Source organism: Mastomys coucha, unplaced genomic scaffold, assembly GCF_008632895.1.
Source record: "Mastomys coucha isolate ucsf_1 unplaced genomic scaffold, UCSF_Mcou_1 pScaffold22, whole genome shotgun sequence".
Classification (NCBI taxonomy): domain Eukaryota; kingdom Metazoa; phylum Chordata; class Mammalia; order Rodentia; family Muridae; genus Mastomys; species Mastomys coucha.
Window position 1 is genome coordinate 28507615 of NW_022196905.1, and position 15309 is coordinate 28522923.

Consider the following 15309-nt stretch of genomic DNA (forward strand, 5'->3'; position numbering starts at 1 on the left):
TTGCTCCTTTTCAGTATAGAGCTACATAAGAGTGATTACTAATAACCACAGGATATAGTGTCAATACTAGCCTAACTTGAAATCTCTTCTGATAATACTATTAATCCAAAATTCTTCAATTTAGCCTCAGACAGATTTTTAGGACAAGGGCAAAAAGCAGCCACATTCTTTGCCCATTATCACAAGAATGACTTCTAGACTACTTCTCTCTGAAGACTCTTGAGCTCAGCCATTATAATTTACCTTGCTCTCACTATTACTGTATCCCATTTCCTACTAAAATGGCCCATTAAACTCTGTTTAAAGCATTCAATCACTTTTCTCATCCAAAGTCCAAAAGTCTTCCATATTCCTCCAAACAAACAGCATGGTCAGGTCTGTCACAGAAATACCCATGTCCCTAGTACCAACCTCTGTCTTGGTCACTGTTCAATTGCTGTGAAGAGACACTAACCAAGGCAACTCTTATCAAGGAAAGCATTTAATCAGAGGCTTGCTTACAATTTCAGAGGTTAGTCCATTACTATCACCACAGTGAGGAGCATGGTGACATGTAGGTAGACATGGTGCTGGAGAAGTAGCTGAGAGTTCTACATCATCCTGATCCACAGGCCAAGAGAGAGACATTGGGATTAGCATGGGCTCTTGAAACCTCAAAGCCCACCCTCAGTGACACACTTCCCCCTAAGAAGGCCACACCTCTAGTCCTTCTAATTCTTTCAAATAGTGCCACTTGCTGGTAACTAAGCATTCAAATATGTAAGCCTATTGGGGCTATTCTTAATCAAACCATTCAGTGCAGTAGATGTCAGGGGTTATAACCACTTCAACATATGATCTAGGAGTCCAGGAGAGGGAAGAACAATACCAATACCGCTCTAGCGCCAATAGTGAAGGGAAGAAAATCAGAATCTATTGAGAGCAATGACAAGTACAGACTCTGAAATGATAGCTTACCCCAAGAAGTGCTGATGTCCTCTCCATTTCATCTGTGTCAACTGGAATTTTATGGTTTTCCATTGCTGTAAAGTCAAAGTCAAAAGCAGATCTTATTTTCATTGTATTAATGAATCCTTTTCAGAAGACTAAAGAGCCTCACTCTTTGATGACCTAATGACAACAATGCTCTTTTTTTTTTTTTTTACTCAAGTTTCACTGTAAGTCAACCCCTGGAAACAGAAGCATCAAAAGAATTGGACTGCTGGGGATACAGTCTAATAACAGAACACTTGCCCAGTACAACCCAGGTCCTGGGCTCAGTTCCCCCATATGAAGGATGTAGAACTATAAGGGTCCCAGTCTGGCTCTTTGCATACTCTGGATGGAGAGTCACTCCTGGCCCTGCAGCAGGACCTGGCCAGAGGCAGATGGGCAAAAGTCTTGGAGGATGCTTAAATAGAGAGTCTTAAGTACCAGAGTAGAAAAGCACATAACTGTAAGTTTAGCCTTAAGTTAAGATAACACAGGTGGATAAATGTCAATGAAACCTCCTTCTGGCTAGGCAGAACAAGGAGAATCTTTTTTTTTTTGCTTTGTTTTGCTTTTTGGTTTTTTGAGACAGGGTTTCTCTGTATAACCGTGGCTGTCCTGGAACTCACTCTGTAGACCAGGCTGGCCTCGAACTCAGAAATCCACCTGCCTCTGCCTCCCAAGTGCTGGGATTAAAGGCGTGCACCACCACCGCCCGGCCAAACAGGGAGAATCTTAATGGCTGAATGCCAGGTCTTCAAGTCCTTCCAGACCAGGAAATGATGCAGCCAAGCCCTCTTGTTGCAGAAGAGAAGACCATGTGCTAGCAACTTCTTTGGATAAACTACAGCACCTACTCTACTGTAGGGTAAATCATTCCTGAACAATTTAAAGATTCTCCAAAAGGATGACTATGCTTTGCTTTTATGGTAACTCACCTGCCAAAATTGGTATCAATGGAAGCTCCAAAGAAGAAAATAGCTGCCATAAGCCATAAGCCTATTTTACAGGAAGAAATAACATATATATGGATTTGTCTTATTATCTACATTTGGTTGAAAAACAACTTGACTTTGTTGTTATTATTAAAGCTACCTCAGTCTGAAGTGGTTTCTCTTCATATCTTCATTCTTTTTGATAGAACTTTTTATTTCCATCACAGAGACTATTTCCTTACTATCTGAATACCTGGCAAATATATTCCAAAATTTCACAAGGCCTTCTCTTTCTCACTTTCAGAAGTGTTTGTGCTATTGGAGTCTTCCATTTTAACTACAGAATGGCTCACTGAATTCCAATCATTTTACCTAGTCTTCATCAATCTTGCATTATTGGCCCTTCAGACTAGTCAAGAGTGTTGGAATCTTTATGTTAGGCCACCTGTTTTAAGAGTGTGAAATCCTTCCTCTTTTATGCATATCACCTTCCATGCTGTTTGTTTTTTTATAAGTCCCTACTTATACACAGGGTGTCATGTAGCCCAGTCTGGCCTCAAACTCTCCATAGATGGGCCTGCTCTTGTACTTCTTCCTACTCTCACTTTCTAAGTGCTGGGATTATAAGCATGTCCATCATACCACATTTTCTCTGACATTAACTGTAGTATTTTCTGCTGTTACCTAAGAGTGCTGGGCCTCATGTAGTTCCCCTCAATTTCTCTGTCTGTTTCTGCACTCTAAGGTAGACTGATCCTCACTAGGACACATCACATGAGCTCTTCCTCAACCCTTAGACAGTTTTCCTGTTTGCAGTTTTTAAGGGCAGGAGAGGACAAAAGCAGCTTGACTTAGAGCCAGGAACGGAAAAGCCCCCAGCTCTAGCCTGTCCTAGGAAGCTTCTCATCTTTCCAGTCTCCTTCACCTTTGCCTCGGGACATGGTCTTTCCTTCAGTTTTACTCAGTTGTCTATCCACTGGCTACAGCTTCCCAATAGGAATCTAACTGAAGCAAGTTGATTCCATTCTATTACTAACTAAAATAAATTCTTAGTATCAGAAACACTCTAGTTAAATGTGAGGCTTCAAAACAATTGTTTTCAATATACAAAACATATTTTAAAACTGTAGGAATTGTCATTTTAGTCTTTCCTTTTCTAAATGAGGCACAGGTTAACTTGGCCATAGAACAAACATCTTACTTCATGTGAGTGTGGGTAACAAACAAAAACATAGGTCTTACACAGCTAGAAATTACAGTATTAAAAAAATGACTTGCCTTCAACTTAGAACAAAGATCCATTGTAAGGTTGTAGAGTATCTTCAGATTCACACATACATTCTGACTCTTTAAAATGAATACATTAAAATTAGATGAACTTAACAAAAATTCTCATCACAGTCTGGGAAGTGATATCACTTACAAAAGTGTTTCTAGTGACATGGGAAGATGATCCTGATGGCTTATGTGTCAATCACCGCAGACAAGGTCCCTACAGAGGAGTACCTCCATTGAGCAAGTCAGGCTGTCCACAGGGATATACTTCCCCAGCCCAGTATTTTCTTCATTGTACAGTTAGAGAAAAAAAGCTCCTAATGCCTGTTGTAATGATTAAATGACTGGAAAAGCCAGAAACATAGATTTTCAGATCCCATAGCATCTCATTTCTGCTCTACCACACAGCAACCACTTGATGGGTGTTACATTCACACTAACTTATCCATTAACACCTTAGGACAGGTAAATATAAGACCCCTAAGAAGCCACAAACACAAGCTATGTTCAAAGAACAGAGAGAGAAGATGAACAAGAGGCAGCCCCTCAACACAGAATCTGAGCTCTTCGTAACAGGGAATCTTCACAACAGTCTATTCAGCATCCCACTGTGCCAAATAGCCCCAAACTCTAGGATGCTCAGATTTACCTTTCTGCTAAATTCTCACATTAGGAGAAACTCCTAATGTATGTAAAAATTATATGGCTGCTAGCTGGACTTATGCTAGCATGGCTCTTCAGTCTTAATGAACTTGGCTCTCTCTTTGAACAACTCAGGAGATATGAAGCAGAGAACCACATCTCTGCCACCACCTAGAACAACCATACATGGCTTCCTTGCAGCTCTCTCGACTTCAAAGTAATCACAAGCTTCCATACTGAACCATCCCACGACAGGCCAGTTGCTTGGCATGGTACAGCCCCTTGAGAGCTCAGCATGTGCCTGGATCCTAGAGTCCCATTCTCTGTACTAAACTGCCCTTGTTGTCCCCACCAACGAGCTAATTTTCTAGGAGGCCTTGCCACTCATTTCACTCCTTCTATCTGAGCTCCCTTTCATTCTGAGGAACTCTAATCACCTCTTCAGAGTGGCATATAAGCAGATCCCATAAACTAAAACCCAACATCCACCTTTCTTTTTTTTTTTTTTTTTTAGATTTATTTATTTATTATATGTAAGTACTCTGTAGCTGTCTTCAGACGCACCAGATGAGGGCGTCAGATCTCATTATGGGTGGTTGTGAGCCACCATGTGGTTGCTGGGATTTGAACTCATGACCTTCCGAAGAGCAGCCGGTGCTCTTCCCCGCTGAGCCATCTCACCAGCCCCCCAACATCCACCTTTCACTCTCAGGTACTGCAAGGTTCTTCCATGGCTCTATCTGGCCAACAACCATGATTGGAACTATATTTAAAGCTGTCTCTTATCCTCATGAGGCAAGTACAAGGGACCTCAGGAATGAAGAGTAGAAGCTCAAAGCTCTATATCAGGCTTAACAGCATCACTAAGCATCTGTGCCAACTTGCATCCTGCATTAAAAGAACATCTAGAGCTGATTTTCATTCCATGCAGCCATATATATATATATATATATTGGTTTTTCAAGACAGTGTTTCTCTGTATAGCCCTGGCTGTCCTGGAACTCACTCTGTAGACCAGGCTGGCCTCAAACTCAGAAATCTGCCTGCCTCTGCCTCCCAAGTGCTGGGATTAAAGGCATGCGCCACCACTGCCTGGCTCCATGCAGCCATCTTATCCCCTCCATAATACGTGGGAATAATAATAATAATAATAATAATAATAATAATAATAATAATAATAAATCTATGCTTAAAGTCATAAATCTAAACTGAACCATCAAATATAACTTGGTTAAGATGAAAAAAGTAGCATGTGCACATGTAGTATCCCATATGAGAACTGGAACTGATAATACTGAAGTGAACAATTTCTTGCAGTCATATTTCAGCTTGTTTGGGGAATATTTGCCATACTGAGTAGGATTGTAATGACTTGTGAGGGAAAAGGGATACTTTCCAAGTGCTAAAATGGAATCTTGGTTCCTACATGGCCACTCCCCAGGATGCCAGGACCAGATTCCCTTTCTTATAAGAACTTCTCTGATTCTGCAATCTATTTCATGACCTTCTGGTATGCCTCTTTTTAAATTCAAGAATACAGTGTTTCTGGTATTTACAGTCTTATCCATGGGACACAGACCCTCACTCTACACATTATAGCTATGAGGATGAAGGGCAGGGTATATAAGCTCTCACATCTGCTGTTGTACCTTTGGCCATCTGAATGTTCATGTGTAGTGTTCCACCATGTGGCTGAGTAGGGGGTCATGGCTGTGACTGCACTGCTCCCTAACATATCCCCTTCAGGAGAGGTGGCTTTTAAAGACCGAGGGTATCCACAGCACAAGAGGGCTTGGAGAAACTCACCTTGTCTTCTCCACCTAGACTGAGGTGGCTGTTCCCAAAAGTCAGCCAACAAGAATGCTAAAGGGGTTATTTACAAAATAACCTATTTACAAAAGAATAGTCCTCTGTTCACAGAGGAGGTGCTACTGACACTAGAGAATCTATAGAAGAACTATATCATAATGAGACATGCCTGGAAATCTCTCATCATTATTCACTGACCTCTACCAGAAACACCTCAGCAAAAAAGAATTTGGTTTGAACAAATGACATGAAAATGGGTGCTGGCTATATTCTTGTTACTATTAGACTATTTATGAAGTAGGAAAAGTCAGGGTTGTATTAAGTTAGACAGAACCTCATCTTAAACATCTTACCATAATATTTCTTGAGGCATCACTGAATGTGTTGCTTGGTTTGACTATGATGGGCTTTTCTAGGTGTTTTTCTACTAGATCTTCAAATGAAGGTGCAGTGTCACTGGGATCTATGAGCCATGCAGCAACTCTGGGATCTAGTCCTACAAAACCAGCAACTGCAGAGGAAAAGGTCACTTAGCATTCATTCAAGTCACAAGTAATTGTTGTTTCCCATCTTTACACTAAGCAGAGAGTTTTCCAAATATGAAACACAAATGACTGAGAAACATTTAAAGAAATGTGCAACATCCTTAGCCATTAGGGAAATGTAAATTAAAACTACTCTGAGATTCCATCTTATCCCACTCAAAATGTCCAACATCAATAAAACAATTGACAATGCTGACAAGAATTCTGACAAACAAGAACATTTATTTATTGCTGTGGGAGTAAAAATTCAGCCAGTGTGGAAAAATAAGTGTGGAGGTTCGCCAGGAAGATGGGAATGGATCTACCTCAAGATCCAGCTATGCCATTCTGGGCACATACCAAAGGATTCCACATCTTACTATGGAAACACTAGCTTACTTATGCTCACTGCTGCACTACTCATAGTTGCCAGCAATTGGAAACAGCCAAGATGTCCACCAACTGACAAATGGATAATGAAAATATGGTACATTTACACAATGAAATATCATTCAGTTGTTGAAAAACCAGTGAAATTTTGAAATCTGCAGGTTAAATGGATGGAGCTAGAGAAAAAAAAAAATCCCAAGTGAGTAAGCCAGACCCAAAATAGACAAAAAGTACACGTTTCTCTTATATGTGGATGTTAAGCTTTTAAGCTTTTGATATGTGTACTAAAATTCAAATAATCACAGACATTAGGTACCTAGTAAGGGGCCAGTGGGATGGAGAGGATCTTCCAAGAAAGGGGAAATAGAACATAGTGTTGCAGGGAGAAGAGGGGGAACTAGACTAGAAGGATTCGATGGGACAGAGGGTGGAAGATCCAAGTTAAGTAAAGACTGTAAGAGGAATAACTAACACTAAAGACATTTGAAAAGTCATATGGAAACCCACCATTGTAGAAGCTTCCTAATACAAATATATTTGGAATGAATCTAAACAGAATCACCATATAATGGGGAGACAGCTAGATATCTTATGCCAGCAAGTAAAATTTCCACTGCCAGGAAAGAGCTATTATATACTTTTGAGTTGTTGGCCATAGGGGGTCCCATGGAATACCCCCAAACATCAGAGACTATTACCAAGGCCATGATTGTTTTCCATAGTAAGGTGGTAAAACCCTATTGTTGCAAACAACATATATTTATGTTACCGAACATGGAGAAGTCCAGCTGGTGTCGAACTGGAAGCTTAACCCCTCCTGTGTTCATGGTACTGGAAGGTATTCTGCACTCTACCAAGGGTTAAAGACAATCACCAATATCACCCAGCTATAAACCCTGTTACCTATAACAGTGACCTGACTACAAAATACTCTGATGCAATAGTGGCACAAAAGTTATGAAAGTACTTTAGATTGGATTTAAGTCCCACTCATGAAATGGAACCCATACCTGACAATGCTAAAGTGACAACAACCTGAAACTAGATAGGCCATGGGCCCTGTGGAAAACCTATTATTCTGCTAAAGAAACATAACAAAATGATTTCTAATAACTCACTGATATACCCATAGATCAGTGCCTCATTCAGCCCTACTCAGAGAAGCTTCTGGATGCAGTAGATGGTAATTAACAGAGCTCCACAACTAGATAATGTGCAGAGAGTGAGAGACTTTGGAGTACTCAATCCTAAATGGGACATCTTCATCAAAACCATCTCCTTAAGGCTCAGGGATCCTTGAGTTAGAGAAAGGAAAACTATTCTGAGAACCAGAGATAAGGAATGACTCCAAGGAAACAATGTGTTACAGATACAATGGACTGATGCACATATGAACTAACAGAGACTGTGGTATTATACATAGGGCCTGTACAAGTTCAAGCAGACAGTGTCCCACCACTGAGAAGGGGAAGTGGACAGGGGTCCCATCCCTAACCAAAAAACTATCTGTGACTGGTATCTGTTTGCAAAGTCTTCTACAATACAGTGTCACTGGGTATATTAACCACACTCTAGGGCAAGCCTCATAGACAGGAGTATTTTTGTTTTGTTCTGGTTTTGTGGACTTTTTGCTTCATTTTATTTTAGACATTTTTTATCTTAGGTTTTTTTGTTTATTTGTTTTGATTTTCATTTTATGTTTTTGTGGAAGTGTTTCTAAGGAGAGAGAGAAAGAACATAGAACTAGGTGAGTAAGGAGGTGGGGGAATATTGAGAGAAGTTAGAGAGAGGAAACATAATTAAAATATACTATATGAAATGTTAAATAAAAAGAAACAAAACAAAAATGATTCATTTTCCAATGATAATATTTTGCTATCCTCTCAAATTACAGAATTAAGTACCCTATAAATTTTCTTGGTATTTACCTGTATGTGTGGTACATGTGCATGTGTGTGGGTGTGTTTGAGTGCATGTGTGGTATATCTGTGTGTATCTATTTGTATGTGTGTAGGTGCATACATGTAGAAGCCTGGGGCTGATGTCAGGAGTCTTTCTCAGGTATTCATCATCTTATATATTGAGGCAAGGTCCCTCAGTTGAACTTATAGCTCCTCAATACTGTTCTCTAGCCAGCCAGTTTGTTCTGTAGGTCCTGTGACTGCCTTCTGAGTGTACTAGAAAGGCAGGCATACCATCATACCTACTCAACATTTACACAGGTACTAGAGATCAGAACTCACATCCTCACATTCACACAGTAAGCACTTTATATGCTGAGCCATATCTCTACCCACTTCAAGAATGTCTACCTTGCTGGGTAATGGTAGCGCACGTCTTTAATCCCAGTGCTTGGGAGGCAGAGGCAGGCAGATTTCTGAGTTTGAGGCCAGCCTGGTCTACAGAGTGAGTACCAGGACAGCCAGGGCTACACAGAGAAACCCTGTCTCGAAAAACCTAAAAAAAAAAAAAAAAGACTGTCTACCTCATGGGAAGGTGGCTGGATACACCCAGGTCCTGCATGGCTGGTTGATATGAGCATCACATTAAAGAAATAGAACCTAAACAGCTAAGAAGGGATAGTGAGTTCAAGTTCACCTGGAACATGGATCTCTCAATAATATAAGAGACTGAAGTCAGAAACCTAGATCCACGTGCCTGTTTTTCTCATCCCTCAACTGTTCTCTCGCCACTTGGGTTTTTCAGGCATTATAGTAGATCTTTTCTTCTACTTTCTCCTCTGACTCCTCTGTCTTCCCAGGCCATTCACAATGCTTCATCAAGATCTCAGAATCATGACTCCTGAGTCATGGAGTAACAGTAGGAGCTACCTGAACTTACATAGTACCCTTGTCACTGTGTCAGAGTAAGCAGGCAGTACAGGCCAGGCAGAATAGCATTCTTTGACATAAGATAGTACAATAAGACAACTAAAAACAAAAGGGAGCTGACCTTAAATAAAACTATAATCTTCAATCACATCACACTAAGTGCCAGATTGTCTGGTATCCTTAAGTTACTATACTAGCCAGAGAGATTTATATTTACCATAGCAGCCAGGTCAAGACTTTTCCATATTATGTCCAAGAAAATCAATGTAGGCAGATTTGGAATTTTGGATGAGATGAAACAGTCATTTTGGCTGCTTGTACCTCAGGACAGCAATGTTTGACTTCATATGACACTGCTAACAATGACTGAATTCTGACATTGCAAAGGTAAGAGTTCTACAGAAAGATCTTTTGAAAGAACCTTGGAAACTGGATAGCACCAGAATGTTCTGGGTGCTGATCCCTATAAATATTTGCAACTGACAGAAGCCTCCCAGGACAAATCCCTACTTTTAGTTTGTTGAGATCTCTCCATAGAGTTCTCCATAGTGGTCATATAGATTTTCCTTCTGTGCTCGCCACCACTTATTTAAACATAAGTATGTTTTATTCTGATGCACATATTGTTGATGGTTTATAAAGTTGACTTTTCTTGATTTGAGGGACTCTGAACTGCTACATACTCACCTTGACCATTTCCTACCCTGTACGTAGCCATTTCCCAAGGAACCTCTTACCATAGTAATGTATATACGTAACTGTCCTAGTCAGGGTTTCTATTCCTGCACAAACATCATGACCAAGAAGCAAGTTGGGGAGGAAAGGGTTTACTCAACTTACATTTCCATACTGCTGTTCATCACCAAAGGAAGTCAGGACTGGAACTCAAGCAGGTTAGGAAGCAGGAGCTGATGCAGAGGCCATGGAGGGATGTTTCTTACTGGCTTGCTTCATCTGGCTTTTTCAGCTTGCTTTGTTATAGAACCCAAGACTCCCAGCCCAGGGATGGCACCACCCACAATGGGCTCTCCCACCTCTGATCACTAATTGAAAAAATGCCTTACAGCTGGATCTCATGGAGGCACTTCCCTAACTGAGGCTCCCTTCTCTGTGATAACTCCAGCCTGTGTCAAGTTGGCACACAAAACCAGCCAGTACAATAAGTATATATTATTTAAATATTACCAACATTTAATATAAATAAGCAGTAAAACCAACCCACATGCTCACCATAACCATAGTTTAAAAGTATTTTATATCAAGTTTTGCTGACTCTGTGGAGCAATTCATTATTTTGAAGTAAAGGAAAAACTAATTTCCATACAGGAGTTTCCATCTCAAGTTTACTGAGGCAGATAATGAAAGTATTCTCTCTATAGAACTAGTCTAGTTAATAAATGAAGAAAAGGGACTGGGATGACAGCTCAGTCCTCAGTCAGAGTGCTAGCTTTACAAGCTTGAGGACCAGAGTTCAAATTCTCAGACCTACATAAATGCCAGGTAGGTGTGGTAGCATGCCTGTAATTCCAGCTTCAGAACCCAGAGAGCAAGCTAGCTAGTTATATTTGCCAATTCTGGGTTTGATTGAGGCCATACCTCAATGAATAAGGTAGAAGATAAATTAAAGATCATTCCCATCATCAACTTCAGGCTTCCATGTGTATGCAGACACACCCCATACACATGTTCTTCTAAACATATAAACATACACATGTGAAAATGAAAAAAGAAAAAAAGTAAAGAAAGTATAATAGATTTTGGACCTGACCAGACTGCAATTAAAGGAACCTAGACAGTGACAGGCAATAGCTTTTAACATCACAAAAACAAACAAACAAAAAAATAAGAGCATCATGGGACAAGTGTGGGAGCTGGAATACTGTTAGGACAGCTGGTAATGCAAAGAGATTACTGCTCACTCTCAGGGGGAGGTGATGGCATTGCCTTGTACATGGGATCCTCACACAACAGAATTATCAAAGCTTAATCTCACCCTGTTTGAGATTTTGTTACAAAATACTAAGGAGTCTGTGGTTTGAAAAATGGAGAATTACAAAAGAAAAAAAAATCAACTGTAAGTCCAATCTTGGTCAACCTTTGATAAGTAATTCTGTGTATGTTAGAAGTTGATTATAATAAAAAATTTCTCAACATTTTATTATGAATATTTTGAAATGTAGACAGGTTGAGAAAAATGTACAATTAAAACTCAAGGATTTGCTGGGCAGTGGTGATGCACACCTTTAATTTCAGCACTTGGGAGGCAGGGATGAAAGACCCCTGAAGGGAGACCCTCACTCAAGTCTCGGGAAGGTGCACACCCAAAGAAACACGAGAGACCGGCTTGATGCAAAAGTACGAGGCATATTTAATTGCAGAGCTCTGGGCCATCTCCCAAACTCTTACAGGAGTTGGGAAATTGACCATGAGGCTCAGGGGTTAGGGGCTTATATAGGAAAAGGGTCTGAGGGAACAAAGGAATCAGGGTGGCTATACATGATTGGTTATTTTAAATGTAGTTCGTGCAGATTAGAGTTGAAAATTCCTAAAAAAAAAGGGGGGGGGAGTGAAAGGGGAGTGCTATTCAAAGTTTCTAGTTGACCTTTAGCTAATCTAAGAGAACCAGGTGGCCCATTACTCAGTGTCTGCCCAGGCACTTCCCAGGCGCCTGGGCTCCGGATATGTCCTTGCATTTTTGCCCTATCTCCGTGGTTTATGTCTTCCTGACCTGTCAGTCCTTAGGATACCTAACAGCTTTTTCTTCTCTACTTTGATCTGTATTCAAAGGCCTGGGCCCCTGTGGCTTTTGGTAATCCTCTCCTTAGCTAACACTGGTCTCAAATTTAACTCTTTCAACCCCAGGCTTACATATGCAAGCTTGTGCTGAACTTTTTCTTTTCAGGGGCAGAAAAAAAACACAAAAAAACCCAAACCAAACCAAACCAAACAAACAAACAAACAAACTCAAGAATTCAACAGTGAATAGTTTTACCCTGTTTGGTTTTATTCCTCTCTCTGTCTCTCTCTGTCTCTGTCTCTGTCTCTGTCTCTCTGTCTCTGTCTCTCTGTCTCTCTCTCTGTCTCTCTCTCTGTCTCTCTCTGTGTCTCTCTCTGTCTCTGTCTCTCTCTCTCTCTCTCCTTCTTTCTAATTTTTCAAAATGGGGTTTCTTGGTGAAGTCCTGGCTGTCCTAGAACTCTCTCTGTAGACCAAGCTGGCCTCAAACTTAAAGACCCTCTGGCCTCTGCTTTCTGAGTACTGGGATTAAAAGCATACACCAGCTATTCCCTACTCTTTTAAAGATACTACACACCTTGCCTTGTTTGGTGCTGTGTTGTAGTTCTTAGTGTCTGTAGTCATTGATGGTAACAACAAAGCCCATTGTGACTGTGTTTCAGGGGTCATTCTTTACACTAAAGGAGTATAAACTGGTACAAATATAAGAATAACCAAGACACAGCAAGGGAAATGTCTTTTTCTGCCCATGGAAGGTAAAGAAGCAGTGCCTATGTGGCCAAGGGCCCTTGGAGCAGGTGACATGGTGGCCTACCCACTTTTCTAAGTCTTAGGGACAATAAGAATGGTGACTTACCATGCTTCCAACTGCCATCTTCACCATAGAGCAGCAGTACTGTTCTCACAAAGTCCTTGGCATTAAAACAAACAACGGGGCATTTACACCCAAGCGTCCAAAACAGTATGTTCCTAGACAAGGGAAAATTCACCATTTAGATAGTAATTTGGGTCTTGGGAAAATATTGTAATATCAAATAGCTATCTATCCTTATACAGGATATACACACACCTTGATTAACTAAAGAATCCTATGAGGTGGGCATTGCTTCTTATGCACAGTTCATACACTGTGAAGCTTTGACTCAGGGCTTATCTCTGAGAAAAACTTCTATTTCTGAAGCTCCTGGTCCAAGCCCCTCCAAGCATCCCACCTCTCAGCATGCCATGTCTTTCCTTCTGCCATTTCACTGTGCCACTTCTACCCATATTGCTGGAGACGGCATATGCTCTTGCATGTCTACTCTTCTCCACCCACAACTTGTACAACCTGCTCAAGAGATGTTCTGGGCAAGCAACCTATCCACACACCTTTCCCAGAAGGACCCACATGTGCTAAACTGCAGCTTCTTTCATCACCTTATGAACTTCTGAGTGCAGGATAACAGCAAACATTTATCATAGCAGATACAAGGCTACCATTTCACAAGGTTGTCACACTGAAACTTAATCACAGTGCTACAAGGTAGGCACTCCATCCAATATGCAGATGAAGGGACTTGGATTCAGATATGTCACACCAAATAGATGGTAAGGTTGGGTTCTAAAACTGTATCCTGCTACTGCCAGAAGATAAGCTCTAAACCAATAAGCCCTAAGTTTCTCTTTATGAAAAAAGCACAATAGTACATTAAAAAGAGCTCTTTGGTGGGATAAGAAAGGAAGAAACCAGGGGCCCAGTTGACATGCACACTGAGTGATGTATAGCTGGATTTTGCTTGTCTGGCTCCATTGATAGACACTGTATAGTGCTTTGAAAATGATGTGGCTTGGCCTTGATTTGTTAGAACAGGAGACCAAGATGGTAGGGAGATCAAAGTGCCAACAGCACTGGGTCTTGGGTTAGATAAGACTGATAAGAGACACAAGAAAGAGAATGTGAAGATAATGATTGTATAAGGTGCTGGGCTAGGGAATTATTTTATCCAGATGTTTAGAAAAGACTTAAATGATGAAATAACACATGAATGAACATGTGATAAGGTAAACAAAGTCTAATTGATAAAGAAAAGTTCACAGGCAGGGCAGTGGTGGTGCACGCCTTTAATCCCAGCACTTGGGAGGCAGAGGCAGGCAGATTTCTGAGCTCAAGGCCAGCCTGGTCTACAGAGTGAGTTTCAGGACAGCCAGGGCTACACAGGGAAACCCTGTCTCAAGAAACAAAACAAAACAAAACAAAACAAAACAAAAAACAAAAAGAAAAAGAAAAAAAGAAAGAAAGAAAAAAGTTCACAGAAAGCTTTAATACATGCTTTATTAGTTTTCTTTTGAAAACTAAAGAACTAGAAAGTCTCTATCATATTTAGGCACAATTAAATCAAGTCCATTTCGTTCACAATTGCAGCAGCAAAATCCAAAGAGCATGGCACTGGCTCCATCAAGGGCCCCTGCCAGCACCACAACATGATGAAGAGACAGAAAAGGAGCCAGACAAGGATAGAAGAGGCCAAGCACATGGCGGCCTCAACTTATAACAGCCCACCAGTAGTCACTCTTGCAAGACCACACTAATTCATTCAGAAAGGAGGAGCCTCTATAACCTACCCACTATGTGCTGAGTCCCTTCTCTTATGTGTCTATTACCTCAAAACAGCAACCCTGGGGACTGAGCCTATATCTGTTTGGGTAACCTTTTTTACATTGTGTGAAGACATCTCTGTGTTTTCAATTGTTAATTGTGTACTGGCAAAGAGCTAAATGCTGGCAGGATCTTGGTATAGTTATTTCTATGGCCCATCACTGGTCTCATATTTTGTAAGTATTTGTTCTTCCTCACTAGCCTAGAAGCAATCTAGAATAGTATGTGATTGGCTGTAATAAAGAGCTGATGACCAAAAATTGGGCAAGTGGAGGGTAGAACTTCAGAGGAGAGGAGCTGAGACTGACTAGAGGAATAAATAAGATGTGTGGATTCACCAGCAGATGGACCAGAGTGGAACAGAGAGGTAGAGCTAGCCATGTGGCAGAATGTAGTGCCAGGATTAGTTAGGTTAAGCTAGACAGCTAGGGCTGGGAGACTGCCCTAGCTAAAACACTAGCTAAGGTTTAAAATATTAAAAAGCCTCTGTGTCATTATTTATACTGCTGGCAGGTCCAAAAGTACACACACACACACACACACACACACACACACACACACACAC

General features: G+C 40.8%; 1 protein-coding gene across 5 annotated transcripts in view; it reads right to left on the reverse strand.

The window, feature by feature from the left end:
• The window catches only part of Poln (DNA polymerase nu), a 146714-nt gene that overhangs the window by 92513 nt on the left and 38892 nt on the right, over positions 1–15309 (reverse strand). For all 5 annotated transcript variants that reach the window (XM_031341031.1, XM_031341034.1, XM_031341032.1 and 2 more), the window contains 5 exons: positions 12966–13078; positions 5984–6141; positions 3183–3251; positions 1908–1968; positions 958–1022 (listed from right to left, as the gene is read on the reverse strand). In XM_031341031.1, the coding sequence (XP_031196891.1) occupies positions 958–1022; positions 1908–1968; positions 3183–3251; positions 5984–6141; positions 12966–13078 (466 nt within the window). The remainder of the gene's footprint in view (positions 1–957; positions 1023–1907; positions 1969–3182; positions 3252–5983; positions 6142–12965; positions 13079–15309) is intronic.